We start from the raw sequence: 17975 nt of genomic DNA, 5'->3' as shown, positions 1-17975 counted from the left end.
AAATTCCCCCAGGCTAGAAGATCGAAGGCGCAGAGGAGAATGAGGAGTCAAGTCAGTGAGAAGTGTGGGCTTACACAAACAGATGAAGTCTGATGGGAAGATCAGCACCAAGGATAGCACCACTCAAGCTTGCTCATGAATACAAGTGCCAAGTCCAGCAACATGCAAGGCCTGTGGCCAGTTAGGGAGAACTCAGAAAGCAAAGCCGGCTCAATTTTTTGACATCAGTCAGTGCAGCTCATCGCGTGAGTGGGTTAAAGGAAACCACCCAGCTCGGGTCTTCATTTGCACAAAAACCTTTTGATAAATCCAACATCCACTCATGACTCTAAAATAAGGGATGGAGAGAGCCGAAGGGAATGTTGGGAAATTTCCCTTAGATAGAACTAATCAAAGACAGGGCTCCTGTGGAAGCCACAGCTGTGGTGACCTGGACGAGGGACAGGGAGGTGTAACAGGGGGGTGCTTGGGGGAGGAGCCTGTTCTCCCATCCCAAGGATCCTGGGTCATTCTATTTTTTTACCCAGGTGGTGGTTATGTTGCTGTCTGCTTGAAAATAAAAACATGTGGATGTCACACCATTTGGTAAATAGTTACAGAAATCGTTTCACAAATCATGTCATGCACCTGACGATATACCGCACATTAGGATCATTGTTACACAGCCTTCATTCTGTGATACTGATATAAACATATGGGTATAGAATATCTACATATAGAGTGAATGTGGCAAAAGGTGAAAAATTGTTGTCATAAAACTAGCAGTACAAATTTATAAAAAAGAAAAGTTGTTTAGCCCTGCTATTATGTTTGTGTACTGTGCTCTCATTTTCAGCTAACACAGGGTTGAAAATTCTCGTGGCATCAATGGTGTTAAAACCAACCAGCAGAGAAACACAAAGATGCGTGGGAAGGAGAAGATGGCCCTCTGGCTGGCTGTGTTTGTGGTGGTTTTCTTCCAGGCTTCTCTCTGTCTTGCTGTCACAGCTGACCACAACAGCTGTCACGCTTGAAGGGTTCCACACTTGTTTAATTGAAGATAGCAAAGAAATCCTTTCACTGATTTTTTTTCCAAGAAACGATCAGCTATCCTGGCCCAAATTTTGAAGCTATAACATTGATCCTTTGTTGTAAGGATGCACTGATCAAAAATAATTAAAGAACAATAATTTTCCCTAGGAAAATTGTGAACCAAACCCAAGAACAAAAATCGTGACCACGAATGAGATGAGACTCCAGGGGAAACCAGACAGGAGTGCTGCAGAGAGCTTTTCTCTGTCTGTTGTGTGTTCTACTGCACCTGCTGTGGGGTCTGTCCACCGGGGCTGCAGCCAGCCTGCTGTGGGATCCTGCACACATTAAACCACCTGTTGGGGTCAGCTTCCTCCTCACCTACCATCCTCAAGAGAGCAGACTGCTTATCAGTGTACCTGGACTGAAATTTGCAAAATGGGGACATTACCAGTCCCAATTTCCCCAGATGACTGTAGGATTTAGGCACTACTGTGCACCTACAACACTCTGCATGAGGTCTGGTTCCTATTTAGGGCAACACTCACAGCCATTCTGGCTTCACGGGAGTGGAAGCGTGGGAGGGAGAGGCCCTCACCCTGCACCTGTGTCCTGCCCATTTGTAGCATTGAAGCACAGTTTCTGTCTCAGCAAGGACTCTCCTGGTCATGCCTACATGGCACTGTCCCTGAGGTGAGACTGACCAGGAGGGTTCTGATCTGGCTGACTCAGGTCATGCTACACGAAGGCTGGATGTGGGCTTGCTACGTCACTGGAGCTGAGATTGTATGTGATCACTGGCCTTCAGCACACCCACAGCACAGCATGATACCCCCTCACTTCCCTGGAGGCCCTTGCATTGCAACAGCACAGCGGTGCATCCCCTCACCTGCCAGTCTGCAGCCATCAGACAGGGAGGATGCATTTTAAAAAAGGTTTATTTGAAGGTCAGAGTTATGGGGAGGAGGGGCAGAGAGAAGGGAGAAACCTTTCATCTGCTGGTTAACTCCCCAAGTAGCCACAATAGCCAGAGATGCGCCAATCTGAAACCAGCAGCCAGGAGCTTCTCCTGGGTCTCCCACTTGAGTGCAGGGGCTCAAACACTTGGACCATGCTTTGCTGCTTTCCTAGGAGTGTTTGCAGGGTAATAGAATGGAAGTGGAGCAGCTGGGACTTGAACCAGAGTCCATACTGGATGCCAGCGCTGCAGGTGCCAGCTAACCTGCTATACCACAATGTTGGCCCCCAAAGAGGATGCTTTGTGACCAGTGACTATGTTCAGTTTGTACAGAGATGGACCATGTGAACAAGACAGGCATTCAGTCAGAGCCCACTGATTCCATCTGGGAGGGGGCTGGGGGTAGATCAAGGACCTGCACAACCCAAGTCCAGGTAAGAATTCGGAGGGAGGCAGAGAGCAGGCTGAGTGAGGATGAGAATCCACAGGTGGGTACCTCACTCCCTGTGGCTTAAGCTGCTATACCACAATGCCAGCCCCCAAGGAGGATGCTTTGTGACCAGTGGCCATGTTCAGTTTGCACTCCCTGTGGGAGCCCAAGAAGAGGGTTGGGAGGTTTCGCATTTAAAGTTCCTGGCCAAACACACACAAGGAATCTGAGTTATTCCCTCTCCAGCCCTGCATGGGAGACCCAGAAGAAGCTCTGGCTCCTGGCTTCAGATCAGTGCAGCTTTGGCTGTTGTGGTCATCTGGGGAGTGAACCAGTGGATGGAAGTCCTCTCTCTCTCTTCTTTCTCTCTCTACACCTCTGCCTCTCTGTAACTTTACTTTTCAAATAAATAAATAAATAAATTTTGAAAACACATCCAGCAAAGCAGCTGTGCAGAGATGGCACCAGCAGCCCAGGTGGAGACTGGCAAGGGAAATGCTGCCTTCCCTTAGGAACAGACACCAGGTCCCTCCTGGGTCCCACCGGGGTGCATCTGAGTGACAGGCTCTCACACCAAATCCCACAATGACCTCCCTGGACCTTTGTGGAATTTGCAGAACCCCTTATTTAACAGCAGGAAGAATGGCCAGCAGGCACGTGACTTCCTATCTCTCCTCTGCAGACAGCAGCCAAGTTGGGAGGAGTAATAATCATGTTGGTGTGTCTCATTCCCCAGGACTGCTCGGTTCCCTGCTGTTTTACTAGGATACAGTCCTAATGTACTCAGACGGTGCAGGACACCTACATCCTTCCTGGCTGCTATTCCACTGAAAACAAGCTGTCGGGATTGGAGATTTAAAGAAGTGACTCCCTCTTGGGAGATCTGTGATGTCTCAAGCAAGGCGCATGGAGCTTTGGAAACGCTGAGGCACCCTCGGGTGGAGGCCCAGGCAACACCAAGCAGCAAGCAGAGGTGGCAGTGACGCGGGGGCTGCGGGCGCAGCACCAACGACCTCGTCCCCGAGGGAGGTCACATGGGTGTGAGGTGCAGGTGCACAGGGCTTGGTGCTGCTCCCCCTGCTCCCTACCGTCCTCCCCTTTCTTCATGCTGTGTTCTCCTTCCTGCAAGCCGGCAGCCCTGGGGAATCCCCCTCTTCCTGTGCTGCACCTGCAGCCGGGAATGTGGCTGGAGGAACCATGCAGCCTGTGTGCAGCCTTGCTCCGGTGCCTCTCACCCTAATCCTTCTGCACCCCAGCTTCCACCCCCGCAGCTCCTCTAGGGGGCACCCAAGGGCTTCCTGCCCACCCAGCAGCCCCCAGGGCACATGCCCCACACCAAGGGCAGCACCCTCCATGGCCCCTCCTGCTTCCTGATCCACAACAGCCTTTACCAGAGTCTCTCCCTGCTGCACTGCTGTGTCCTTGCTTCTCTGTTAAGAGTTTTTTCATCCCAGGAAAGTATGCTGTACTTCCTCCCGCTCCAAAACAAACAAACCAACAGGCTCTTGACATCTCATTAACCACCACCCCTCCGGTTCTGTTGACAGCAAAGCTCTTTGCAAGATGTAACTGGATGTACCGCAGCTGGCTGCTCGCCTCCCATGCATGCATTCTGCAAACTTTTTAACTGAAGGCTGCCACATGTCCAGGAAAGGGCACACAGCCCAGGTGCACAGCCCAAGAGTTCCGGCAGGTGTGCTGCCAGCGGCTGGATCAAGAAAGGGAGCAGCTCCAGTGCCCGTGGGTCCCTCTTGTGCTCTACCATGGGACCTGCCACCCTGTTCCCAGTGGCATGATTGCTGGGTCCTCCTCACCTCCTCCTTCCGGAACCCGCTCCATGGGGCTGTCGTTTCTTGCATGCCTTTAAGGCTGCTGGCCAGTGGGTCTATGTCCCCCTCCAAGGTTAATGTCCAGCTCTTCTCTTATATTCATGTCCTCATCCCTCACATCTCCCGTGACCTCCATGGGTGCATGCCCAGCCACTGCTCAGCACCTCCACCTGAGCACACTGCAGACTTGACTGGTTCTGTGACAAGCTCCTCGTGGCTCTTGGACATGCCACTTTCCCGCTGTGAAAACCCCTGCTCTGTGGATCCTTGTCTGCCTTCTCTGTTCCTCTCATGGCACAACCACCACCCATGAGTGGTTCTTCCAAAAGACATCTTGCATCTCCCCATCTTTGTAATAAAATTATTTTATTTGAGAGAGGAGGGAAGGAGAGAGAGAACTCCTATTCAATGTTTCAATCCTTAATGGCTGAGAAGCTGGCCCTTGCTAAAGTGGGGAGCTGAGAATGCCCATAGGGATGGCAGGAATCCAGTGAATGGAGTCTCCACATCATCTCAGGGTCTAAGTTAGTCGAAGCTGGAATTGGGAGCTGGAGCTGGAACTACTCAGGTCCTCCAATATGGAATGCAAAGGTCTTAAATGCTAGGCCAAACATGTGCCCTTTCCCACTTCTTAATAAATCCCCAGCAACCGGGGCCAGCGCTGTGGGGCAGTGGGTTAAGCCACCACTAGCAATGCCCACGTCCCACGTCAAAGCACCTGTGTGAGTCCCGACTGCTGTGTTTCCGATGCAGCTAATGCACCTGGGAAAGCAGGTGGCCTGACTGCTTGGGCTCCTGCTGCCCACATGGGATTCCTGGATGGATGGGGCTTCTGGCTCCCAGCTTCATCCTGGCGCAGCCTTGGCTGTTGCAGGCATTTGGGGAGTGAAACAGCAGATGGAAGATCCCTCTGTCTCTGTCTCTGTCTCTGTGTCACTCTGCCTTTCAAATAATCAAATAAATCTTTAAAAAAGCAAAGTCCCAGGCTGCCATGGCCTTGCTCCTGGACTGTGAGAGCAGCCTGCAACCCTGGCTCCCGGGGCAGAGTAGCAGATGGCATTTCTCCTCTGCTCAGTGCCCCAGCGGCTGCTCATCCCAGGCAGGCCAGCTCCTTGATCCAGCCTCCAGGGCTCTGTGGCATCTGCCCTCGCTAGCCACTGTCCTGCTCCCTCTGTTGCTCCACTTCCTACTTACACACCCAATGGGCAGCTGGCTCTGTGACTCCTAGCCACTGTCGTGTTCCTACCCCAGGGCCTTTGCACACAGCTCTTCCTCAGTGGCTCGTCACGGCTCAGGCCTGCAATTTTATCGTCAGGTGTCCTCATGAGCACCTTGCTCCATACTCCCCAAATCCGCTTCCAGCTGCTTCTCCCTGGAGCATCCTGTGGCTTTACTTGGTTTATTCCCTGCCACTCTCCCTGGGCATGGCAGCTCTGGGAAGGTGTGTGTGTTGGGGGGTGTTTCTGTAGTCTTCACTGCTGCCTTTGGTGGCCTGTGACAGCCTGCAGGAAACACTGCATGAGCGGATGAATGGCCGTCCAGGCTGCTGCCAGCTGTCTCGTCACCAACATGGGATTCTCTCTCCCCTCCTAACTTGCCCGATGCCCTTTGCTGGGCTAATTTGTAAAAGTCACAATCTGGTTCTGCATACTCCTTTCTTATTTAATTATTGCTGTAATGTGGCAGTGAGTAAAGGAAAGAGCATTCTACGGAACGAAATGCAATGAAGACATCCTAAATGCCTGGATGCGGGATACTCAGCCCGCAGCCTCAGCACGTGGAACCCAGGCCTGGAGGGTGCCCGTTCCAGACCAGAGGCAGCCTCTGGGTGACGATCTCCAGCTTCAGACTCAAGTGGTATGAGGGAGGGGCTGTGAGGGCAGACACCATGTCATGAGACATCAGGCTTCTCCCGTTCTGCTGCCCACATCCCGACTGCAGTGGGTGGACGTGGATTTAGAGACAGACGCTGTGGTTCTGTCACAGGTGCATTCCGGGGAGCAGGTGGCTAAGACACCCACATCCCACATTGGAGCAGCTCTGGCTCCTGACTCCTGGCTGCAGACCCCGGGGAGCCAGCAGGTGATGGCTCAGGTGTCTAGGTCCCTGCCATCCATGTGGGAGACCTGGACTGAGTTCCTGGTTCCTAGCTTTGGCTCTGGCCGAGCTCTGGCTGTTGTGGACATTTGGGGAGTGATCCATCATCTCTCTGTCTTTCTCTCATAAGGAATATAAAAAAAGCATATTATATTGCAGAAATCGGTCTTGAGAGTTGTACGAACAGATATTGGCCTCACGCACCCACGATCGCCGCCTTTCTGGTTCCTATTTGTTATTTAATCCTTGAAACTGTTTGTTCATCTGTCAAGTGGAGCTAACAATCCGCTCCCTCTCAGACTCACTGCAAGTGAGACAGAGATGTGCGGTTCCAGGAAATCACCACCACTCGGGAGCGCCTCTCATGAGACGGGGCCACGCCACCCACCCCACACCGCATGCACCCTCCAGCGCTCTGTAAAACTTGCCTGTGTTTGGAGCTGGGTCAGCCCACTCACACCGGTGAGGGTGAAATGCAGCTGTGGACAGCGAGCCGCACTGCCCCGCCCACACCTCCATCTCAGCTAAGGGCCCAGCCGGCCACCTTCCGCGAGAGGGCGGCCTCCAGGCCAGAGCTGCCCGGGAGCCCTACACTAACCAGCTCTGGCCTTTGTCACATCACTCAGCTTCCTGACTCCTGAGTCCCACTCCACAAAGTGGACATAGTCAAAGCCACACGTCACAGAGTTCCTACAAGACTGTGCAAGTTCAAGGGCGTTGCTCAAACTTGAGCACCGCCAGAATCAGCCTGAAGATTTGCTGAAAATGCAGATCTCTGCACGCCACCCTGGCAATTGATGGAGCAGCTCCGTGGCAGGGCCAGAGAGTGTGCGTTGTTTTAAAACTCTTACTTATTTATCTGAAAGTCAGAGTTACAGAGAGAGAGAGAGGGCTTCCATCTGCTGGTTCACTCCCCAGGTGGCTGCAATGGTCAGAGCTGGGCCAGGCCCAAGTCAGGAGCCAGGAGCTCCTTCTGAGGTGTCCCATGTGGGTGGCAGGTGCCCAGGTACTTGGACCTTCTTCTGCTGCTTTCCCAGGTGCATTATCAGGGAGCTGGATTGAAAGTAGAGCAGCAGGACTCAAACTAGCATCCTTACGGGGCGCCAGCATTGCAGGCGGCAGCTCTACCTGTTGAACCACAGCGCCAGTCCCAATAAAGTGCATTTCTAACAAACACCCGGGGGATGCTGATGCTGCAGGTACCCAGCCACATCCTAAGAAGCAAAGGTGCCCTTAGCATAAAACTTGGTGCACGGTAAGATAAAGGGCTTGGCCCGGCCACGAACCCATGGCACACCGCTGCTGGGACCACAATGACTGCCACTTTACCAACAGCTTCTTGGAAATCGGCCTTTTCCCAGGTGCCACTACTCTGCCTGTCCATCTGGATGCAGCAGGTTTGCAGTACGGAGGAGCTGTTGTCGCCAGCTGCTCCCTGGCCACCTCTCGGGGCTTCTATCATGTGCACTGCCCAAGCTATGCGAGTTGTCTTAACACAAGTGCACAGATCAAGAAACAGGCATGAAGAAGGCACTTGCTAAGTGAAGAACTCCAGGCTTCTATGTCCATGGTGCCACTCCTTCTCCTCCCCACAGCAAACTGCATCAAATCGCCACAGTCTGTTGTAATGCTGTCCTGGAAGGGCCATGACTTTTCCTAGAATTCACTGAATGGTCACTGTGACCAGGAGCAAGGCACAGCCTCACTGGGATCCGTGAAAATAGGAAAAAGCCACAGAAGTCACAGGTGATGTCAAAGATTTCCTTGGGACCAGCATACAGGCTTGGGGAGGGGGTGTGTGCTGTGGCACTGTCAGGGCCCCTTGCACTCCAACAACTCGGCATAACAGGAGGCACTGGCCATGGTCCAGAGATGGCTCTGGGCTGCCCCTATCTCCAGTCCCTCTGTTTGGAACACCCTGCCTCACCAGCACTGACTTCATGTAATGCAAGGATTCTTAGAGCATGTGTGTCCCGTGTGGTGCCACATGTCCTGCCCTAGGCAGTGGCCTGCTAGCAATGGTGTGTCCACAGAAGCAGGCACAGGGTGCACATGGCCACGGGACCCACTGTGATGCTGCACTCGGGGCTCAGCCTCGGCCCAGATCTGCAGCAACACCCTGAATACCGCGGCTGCTAACGGTGCAGGGGACTACTACCCAGGAGGGGGCTCAGCATGGGAGCTCCAGTCCGGGACTGGGACACAGGCTCTGCACAGGAACTTCTTTACAAAAACAGGGCCTCAAGCTGGCATTGTCGCATAGTGGGTAAAGGTGCCACCTGCAACACCAGCATCCCACATGGGTGCAGGTTTGAGTCCCAGCTGCTCCACTTTTAATCCAGTTCCCTGCTAATGCACCTGGGAAAGCAGAGGAGGACAGTCCAAGTGCTTGGGCCCCTGTACCCATGTGGGAGACCAGGAGGAAGCACCTGGCTCCCAGCTTTGGCCTGGTTATTTACTTGAGGAGTAAACCAAAAGATGAGAGTGCTTTCTCTCTCTCTCTCTCTCTCTCTCTCTCTCTGTAGCTCTGCCTTTGAAATAAATAATCTTAAAATAAAAAGCATCTCTTTCTGCCTCCTGATTCCACTGAAGTAAAACCCATTCTCGAAGTCCAATGAAAAGAAAGGTTGAGGACCCTGAGCCCGGAGTCCCCTGTCCAACTTCAGCAGTGACAATGACCCCTGACCTCTGCAAGAATCTTTGACCTTCCCCTCCAAGGAGTGTTCCCTGCGCCTCTCTGGAACCCACCTTCCACCGTGGCAGCTGAACAAATCGTAAAATCCTTCTCTGCCCTTTCAGTTATTAAATGTCACAAATCATCACCCTGCAGCCTCAGGCGCTGAGGCTGTGTCAAGAATGAGATTACTTTCCGAGGAAGATGATCTGAACCACCATCTCCGCCACAGGCAGCCTGGATTCTCCCAGTGCTGCAATCTGGTAGACAGAGCTGCTGTCCATGCCTTTCCCTCCAGGGATAGACTTGAACCCCAGACTCACAGGGCAGCAGAGACCAGGCGCCATGCAGCATCCTTAGGGATTTGCCGTCTACTTTCTTCTGTGAACAGCTAAGCCCTCTCTCCCGGTGGAATCCTGATCACAACCACAATCCCAGTCTGGCAACTGAACTATGGCTGGTGTTGATGGTATCCCCTGTGGCAGATGTGCCTGGGTTTTTCCCAGCGGCTGGATCCAAGAAAGATGGGAGTGGCCCCAAGATGCAGAGCTTGGGGTAGGTGAGAGATCTGGGGGTGCCTCTGATGCCCTGCCTCATTCAGCTCACGGGAAAGCTGGAGCTGCCCAGGCTGTGCCAGGAGCCGGCTCTCTCTGCCCTGTGGCAACACAGCTCTTGCCTGCTGCAGGCTCCTAACCCAGGCCCCGAGGGCAGTTGACACAGGTAGGGCGGACTGTGGGCACACGTCTTTCTCCAGATCCTGGTACTTCCCAACCTGCAGCACCCAGCAGCCTGGCCTTGGGGTTCAGGGTCACCTGCTGCTATGACACAGCCACCCAGGCCCTGCCAGACGCCAGGAGTCCGGCTTTGCCCCTGGCGCTCCTGCCACTGGAGTTGGTGGCTGATGACATTTGCAGGACGAATGCACACAGAGCAAGCTCAGAGAGACCCGTGAGGCCAGAGCTGGGCGTGGAACAACTGCTCAGGCTCACTCTGGGGATGCAGGATTTCACAGCACCCCTATGTCCTCCAAAACCACCCGTGCTCCACACCACCCTGCCTGGATGTGCTTTTCAGCTGCTCAGGTCCCTGGGACTCACAGGAAGGGGTGGGGGGCAGTCGCCACTCAGGGTGTGCAGCTGGGAAAAAGAAAGCCACCAAGGACATGACCAGGGTTCCCCTCCGGCCAGGCATATCCTTTCAACACAGCAGCTGGACTCATCTTGTTTCCAAGCTGAGAGAAAGAAAACACTTCCAACAACGCACCTGCATGGCAGCCTCAGCCCCAGGATCCGAGAAGCCGGAGGGGGGTCCCTAAGAAGCAGCTCCCTGGGAACCTGCCATGAGCACTGGGTGCACCTGCGGGGCTGCCCGTCTCCTTGCTTAAGTGGGGGCAGTGGTGGTGCACAGTGATGCTGTACACACACACCCCAACTGGCTGGCGGAATTGTCTTTCTCTGGCTCACAAGAGCACGGATACAGCACTTCCTGTGCTAGAGCAAAAGCATCATAAAAGCTGGATTCTCCAGGCAGAACCACACTGGGCTGCGGATCAGCACGTTCAGCGGTCTCCAGGAAATGTGCCATTCCCACAGCACAGGCCGGCTGCGGCAGAGCGAGAACCTCCAACAAGGCACGCCATCCTTTCTCCCTGCCTTCTCACTGCTTTTCCAACACTGGACTTGGTCCCATTGGTGCGACCCCCATGCCCAAGTTGGAGGTCAGAATCCCTAAGATCACCTGCTGGCTACCAAGGACCTGCCTGCTTCCTCACGCAGGCCACTTCCGGACCACAGTCCCACCTTTGGGAGGGATGCAGCCACGTCACACCCTGACCCCCAGGGTGCCCGGCAGCTTCTCCGGCTGATATCCAGCCACTCTACCATGGCAGGAATGACACAGACCTCCGAGGCATTCCTCCCCTGGATCCCTGGGCTGTTCCCATCCTCGCCACTGCATGCTGTGTGCACGGGTGGCCGACGGCGCTCCTACCTCGTGGGACAGGTAGAAGGCTGCGATGCCCAGGGGCCAGAAGCAGCAGAGCATGGAGAAGACGCTGAGGCCCAGGTGGTCCCGGGGCGGCATCATGAGGAAGTTGTCCTCACTCTCGGTGTCACTTGAATAGTCGCTCTGCAAGAGAGAGAAGAGGCATGAGAGCACCATCCCAGGGGGTGCCCCGGTGTGGGGGTCGGGTGCCTGGCTGGTACCATCAGTGTTATCATCAAGCCCGCATGGCGTCACTGACACCATCATCACAGCCAGCATGACATCATCTGCACCAACTCCATGACCAGCATGATGTCATCAGCATCATCACGTCCACCATGGAGTCATCAGTGTCCTCATTATGGCTGGCATGACATCACTCGCACCATCATCACAGCCAGAATGACATCATCATCACGGCCAGCATGATGTCATTGGCATCATCATCACGGCCAGCATGACTTCATTCATCAGTGCCAGCATCGCAGCCAGTATGACATCATAAGTGCCATCATCACGGCCAGCATGATGTCATCAGTACCATTATCATGGCCAGCATGACATCATTCGTCATGGGCAGCATGATGACATCATCATTTGTGTCATCAGGCAGCACCCATACAGCATGCTGGGCAAGGCGACTCTCACTGACAATAGGAAGGCAAAAACGCCACCCACAGCCCCCTCTTATCTGCAGGGACATGGTCCCGGTCCCCACAGCACCCCCAGTGGATGATGCAAGAGACTGCAGACAGCACTGAACCCTATACAGACTCCGCTACCTCTGCCTAGTTCGTGATTGCAGACAGTGAGATATGAACACCACTCACAGTACAGTAGAACAACTGGCCACGTACCGATAACCTGGACAGTGGGTCTGCCACGCTGCCACATGGAGGGTGGCGTGGACAGACCACGCAGACACCACCGGGCTAAGGCGCGAGCTATGACCTAGCTGGGTGGAGCCCTAGCTGGGTGGAGCACGATTTCATCTGGACCCTCAGAACCACACACCACTCGAAACCTTATGACTCATTTGTTTCTAGAATTTTCCATGTCATGTTTTCAAGTCTTGGTTGGCCACAGGTAGCTGGAATTGCAGAAAGCAGAACTGGGGCTAAGAGGGGACCATGGCACAGGCTCTGGGCTTGTTCAGTGCTGCACATCACCCCATGGAGACTACGGGGTGTTTGGGAACCGAGAGCAGGATGGTGGGGAAAAGGTGTGACCCGCTGGAGGTGGGGGTCGGGGTCTGCCAGAGCATGTCCCTGGGGACTTTACCTTGCTTTCTGAGGCCTCCCTTCCCCACCAGCAGACGACACAAGTAGTGCCGGTGTGGACAGAAGGAGTACACTGCCCCTGAACTTCACCTTGGACTCCGACCTGAAGACCCACCTTGGGTCCCGCCGTCCACCCAGACCGGGCAGCTCCCTTCCCAGCTGGCTTCGGACTCTGCTACTGCTGCTTCCCATGACAGCAAAGCAGGTGTAGACATAGGGAGTTTTTTAAAAAGCAGCTCAGGTGATTCCAACACTTGCCCAGCAGTGAGAACGACCTCCCACACCTCCCACCGAGGGTGCATCGTGGTCCCAGGTGCAAGCAGCCAGCACTGGAAGCACTCCTAGCCCCAGCAGCGCCTGGTGCAGGGACCCCTCTTTCCTGCCCACTCAGTGCACCTGCCCAGCCCTTTAAGTGGATTTTCCTGCCTCGCTGGCTCCTGCTACCTTCAGCTGACTCATGAAAACATCAGGTCACTCTCTCCACCTGCCTATACCCTGGGGAGACAGAGCTGTATCTGACTCCATGATGTCCTCAAAAAACAGTCAGCAAATGTCTTCTCAAAGGAGGATCTGGGTGGGCACTGCGGCTCACTAGGCTAATCCTCCGCCTTGCGGCGCCGGCACACCGGGTTCTAGTCCCAATCGGGGCGCTGGATTCTGTAACGGTTTCCCCTCTTCCAGGCCAGCTCTCTGCTGTGGCCAGGGAGGGCAGTGGAGGATGGCCCAAGTACTTGGGCCCTGCACCCCATGGGAGACCAGGATAAGTACCTGGCTCCCTGCCATCGGATCAGTGTGGTACGCCGGCCACAGCGCGCTGGCCGTGGCGGCCATTGGAGGGTGAACCAACGGCAAAGGAAGACCTTTCTCTCTGTCTCTCTCTCTCTCACTGTCCACTCTGCCTGTCCAAAAAAAAAAAAAAAAAAAAAAAAGGAGGATCTGTTGCAAGCCTCCCTGCCCTGCCTGCCCCACCGTGGTGTGGAACTGGCGCTGCATGAGGGCGACCAGTGTGGACAGAGCCTGCCATCCATCTACCCTCTGCCCCTACTTCCTGCCCCTTGGAGGAAGTCCTCAGGTGACAATGGTGTCCTTTCCTCTTTTGATAAATGAACCTGCACTCAGAGCCTCTGTGGCCTCAGCAGAGCACAGGTGCTCCCTGCTTGAGTCGGTCCATGGGCTGGGAGCACACAGGCACCTGTCCAGGGGTTCATTCAAATAACAGACAGGGACTTCTCAGGGACCCTGCTGGGGGGGCACTGGTGACTCACTGTCCTCCCACAGTCCTGTCCCTGCTCCCCACCCCCAGACCTGCAGGGTGTGTGTGTGAGGGGTCTGAGACATTGCTCCACGCAGACAGGAATTTCTGCTGTTTTTACTCAGTGCACCTCTCCTGTGGTCCCCTCCTCTGCCTCCCAGAACAGTAAGGGGAAATGAAAATTACTGTTGTCACGGCTATCAGAGAAGGGAATGGAGGCCGCCCAGGGGCTGCCTAATTCATGGGAGACAGACAGGAGGGCTGCGACTGTCCAGCTGGAGGCTCTGAGTCTGCATTCTTTCCTGACCGTGCCTCCTTCCACCCCACACCCCAGGCAGCCCTGTCCCCTGGGAACCAGGCAGAGTCCCCAGGAAAACAAGTGACTCAGAGGTCATAGGCTGAGCTGCCCCAGAAGGTCCAACCTCTGAGAGGCAGGGGGCAGAGGGAAAGCACAGATGGTCATGTGTCAGCATCACACCTGGGCAGCAGATTGGCCGGTGCTTCTCTCTTTAAGCTTCGCGACACTTTTATGCATCAAGCACGCTGGATCCTGCAGGGGACCCCGGACGTGGCTGTTCTCAGTTTGGTCCCATTGTTCCCATTTAACAGCGGATCAAGCTGAGACTCAGGGAGGGAAGTACTATCTGCGGAAGAGCAGCAGTGACCTCGGCTGGGCTGTGCTGTCCCCGGTCCCCTTGCCCGATGGAGCCCCGCGTTCCTGTGACTCTGCTTTCTGTTACTGTAACAAAATGCCTGAGGCTCTCTTAGAAAATATATATTCATTTCTTTGTTTGAAAGTCAGCGTTACAGAGAGAGCGAGCGCGCGCTCTTCCATCTGCTGGTTCACTCCCCAGATAGTCAAAAAGACCAGAGCTGGGCCAGGCAAAAGCCATGGGCCAGGAGCCAGGATTTCCTCCAGGTCTCCCACGTGGGTGCAGGGGCCCATGCGGTTGGGCCATCTTTTGCTGCTTTCCCAGACGCATCAGCAGGGAGCTGGATTGGAAGTGTAGCAGCCGAGACACAAACCGGAGCCCATATGGGATGCAGGCAAAGCAGCAGGTGGCTTAAACCCACTATGCTACAATGCTGGCCCTGAGATAGGTAAATTTTAAGGAAAGGAGTTTCATTTAGAAGTTCAAGGTCGAGCAGCCAAGGGTGCCGAGGGCTTGCTTGCTGACAGGGCTCCCAGGGCAGCCCAGGGCACCACGTGGCAAGAGTGCATGAGATGCAGCTGAGGTCTCCTTCTTTTCTTATACAGGCACCATCCCACTGGCTCAGGGCCCCATCCTGGTGACCTCATGTAGCCCTAACTGCCTCCTGCCTCCAAATCCCATAGCTGGGTTGGGTCTCCCCGCTCCTCATCCTCCCAACAGGGTGTGATTTCAACATGGGGTTCTGTGGAGACACTCAGAGCATGGGAGCTGGAAGCAGGTGAGCAGTATGCCACAGTTCCAAGGAAGCCAAGACCTGGACTTCAGGGCAGTGTCCCAAACCCTCACCAGTTCTCATTCAGAAGCATCAGAGCGCCAAGCTCAGGAAGTGGTGAAGCCGTAGTTGCACTCAGTCAATCCCGATGGAAAGACATTGTCACAAGAGAGACAGGTTACAGGGCAGACGAGAGCATGCCAGCTCTGCTATGCGTTCACTTGGTTGTCAGTGGGTCTCCACCTGTGACGCGCCGGCGTCTCATATGGGTGCCAGTTTGAGTCCTGGCTACTCCACTTCCTATCCAGCTCCCTGCTAATGTGCCTGGGAAAGCAGCAGAAGATGGCCCAGGTGCTTGGCCCCCTGCACCCACATGGAAGGCCTGGAAGAAGTTCCTGGCTCCTGGCTTTGGATGCATTTTTTGAAAGGGGGAGAGAGAGAGAAAGAGATACCTTCCATGTGCTGCCTCACTCCCCAATGGCCCAGGGATGGGTGAGGTTGAAGCCAGGAGCCTGGAACTCTCTGGGTCTCCCATATGGGTGGCAGAGGCCTAAGCACTTGGGCCATCTTCCATTTCTTCCCCAGGCACATGAGCAGGGAGCAGGGTGGGAAGTGGAGCAGCTGGGACTTGAACAGGTGCTCTGAAAAGGGATGCTCGCCTTGTAGGCACCAGCTCACACTGCTGTACCACAATACCGGCCTGGAAAATTTTACTATAAAAAAGTATTCATGTTATTTATTCAAAAAGAGGGGGGAAGCCCTCCCTTCACTGGTTCACTTCCTAAATGCCCGTAACATCCAAGGCAGGGCCAGGCTGAAGCCAGGAGCCAGGAACTTGGTCCAGGTGGCCCACATGAACAGTAGGGACCCAGTTATTTGAGTCATCACCTGGGGCCTCCCAGGGTTTGCACTGACAGAGATGGAGTTAGGAGCAGGGGCCAGGAAGCAAACCCAAGACTCTGACTTGGAGAGCAGGCATCCAGCGCTGGAAGATCTGAACAGAACACGACTGCTGTATTCACGTCAAGTGTTCTGACACATGGAACACTGCACGTTCCCTGTGAGTGAGGGCTGGGAGGTGCCTGCTTTAGGGGTGTGAAGTTGGGCCCAGCTGTGCCGCAAGGCTCCCTCGAGGCCTCACAGACCACTGGGCCTACAGCTGCCCTCCCTCTCCCCTACCCCATCTGTGGTGACCCCACTGGCTGCCCGGAGCTACTGAAACTCAAATTACTTAGAATGAAGCCTGGCTAACAGCTGCTTCCTCAGTCACATCAGAAGAGGGGCAGGTCTAGTTCCTGTGATGTCAGAGCGCTCAGATCCGTGGACCCTGTGATGTCATACAGCTCAGAGCCACGGTCCCTATGACATCAGATGGCTCACATCCATGGTCCCTGTGATGTCAGAGGGCTCAGATCCATGGTCTCTGTGACGTCAGATGGCTCAGATCACAGTTCCTGTGTCAGATGGCTCAGAGCCACAGTTCCTGTGACATCAGACAGCTCAGATCTGTGGTTCCTGTGACATCAGACAGCTCAGATCCATGGTTCCTGTGACATCAGACAGCTCAGATCCATGGCTCCTATGACATCATACAGCTCAGATCTGTGGTTCCTGTGACATCAGATAGCTCAGATCCATGGCTCCTATGACATCATACAGCTCAGATCCATGGTTCCTATGACATCAGACAGCTCAGATCCATGGCTCCTATGACATCATACAGCTCAGATCTGTGGTTCCCGTGACATCAGACAGCTCAGATCCATGGTTCCTATGACATCAGACACCTCAGATCCATGGCTCCTATGATGTCATACAGCTCAGATCCATGGCTCCTATGACATCAGATGGCTCAGATCCAGAGCACCCCCAGCATCTCAGAAAGCTTCTAGACTGTGCTGCCTCTGTTTCACAGTGGCCTCACTGACCTCCAAAGCTCCCAAAGGAGCTTTTTACCGTATCTTTGGTGTTCCAGCATTGCCCCCTGCCTGCCTCAGGGCCTTTGCACCTGCTGTCCCTTTAGCCTGGCACTCTTCCTCTGGACATACACATGGCCAACTTCCTCCCTCGTTAGAGGCTTTCGTTCAAGTGCACTTCTCATTGGAACCCTCCCTGCTGCCTCCCCTAATACCTCTCTCCCTTATCCTGGCTGGAACTTCTCCTCTGCCCCCAGGTTTGTCTACCACCTGAGCATGTCCTGCTCATGGCTGTATCCTAAGTACCCAGAAGATAGTAGGACTAGCACATATAGGACTCAACACACCTTTCTTGAATGAATATGGAATTCAGCTATGATCTAAGCCAATACGAACACCACTGACCAAAGCGGTGGCATTCCCAGAACTTGCATGGTGCCCAGAGGAGTGGCCAGTGGGGTCACCTCCACGAAGATTTGCCACTGCCTGTGATCAGCATAATCAGCCCTACTGCAGGTCCCTGCCCCTCCCCTACCCTACCCCTCCTGGAAATGCCTTCCTCTGCATCCTCACCAACCTCTTAGCTCACAGCAGTGACAAGCTCGGCTTTGAGGAGGTGCGTGTGGTAGTGAGCTGGGCCTGAGGGTGGCTCCAGAGCTGATGGACAAAACCATAGCTAAAATCCCAGCAGTGGATCAGGTAGTGAGGGCCACCTCACAGCCTCCTGCGTGTGCACAGAGGCACAGCCAAGTTCTCGGCCTCCAGCAAGGGCCACAGGGACCAGGTCTTTGCCTGGGTTTGGAGCCACGAAGACCTGGATGAGCCAGTGGTGGGACTGTGCCCCTCGCCTGCTCCCTGTGTGGGCTTCATATGGGCCCATTTGGGGGGTGTTCTATTAGGTTGTCTGCCTGCAGAAGACCTGGGGGCAGCATCCCATCAAGTCATCCTCCTGTGCTGGCTTCCCCAGCATCTGGAAGCCACAGGCCTCTTCTTTCTTGAAGCCAGATCACCTGCAAGCCCCAGTGGACCCCTTGATGGGTGATGGGCATGTGGCTGAGACACCTGGGAATTCGGTGGCTTGCAGTACTGGGAAGCCACGTGTTCATGCCTGAACGCACAC

General features: G+C 54.5%; 1 protein-coding gene across 4 annotated transcripts in view; it reads right to left on the bottom strand.

Moving 5' to 3' along the window:
- SYNDIG1 (synapse differentiation inducing 1) overlaps positions 1-17975 on the bottom strand; it is a 214075-nt gene that overhangs the window by 104605 nt on the left and 91495 nt on the right. For all 4 annotated transcript variants that reach the window (XM_051834476.2, XM_008275449.4, XM_008275450.4 and 1 more), the window contains exon 3: positions 10989-11126. In XM_051834476.2, the coding sequence (XP_051690436.2) occupies positions 10989-11126 (138 nt within the window). The remainder of the gene's footprint in view (positions 1-10988; positions 11127-17975) is intronic.

Source organism: Oryctolagus cuniculus, chromosome 11 (assembly GCF_964237555.1).
Source record: "Oryctolagus cuniculus chromosome 11, mOryCun1.1, whole genome shotgun sequence".
NCBI lineage: Eukaryota > Metazoa > Chordata > Mammalia > Lagomorpha > Leporidae > Oryctolagus > Oryctolagus cuniculus.
This window is presented reverse-complemented; position numbering and strand designations above follow the sequence as displayed.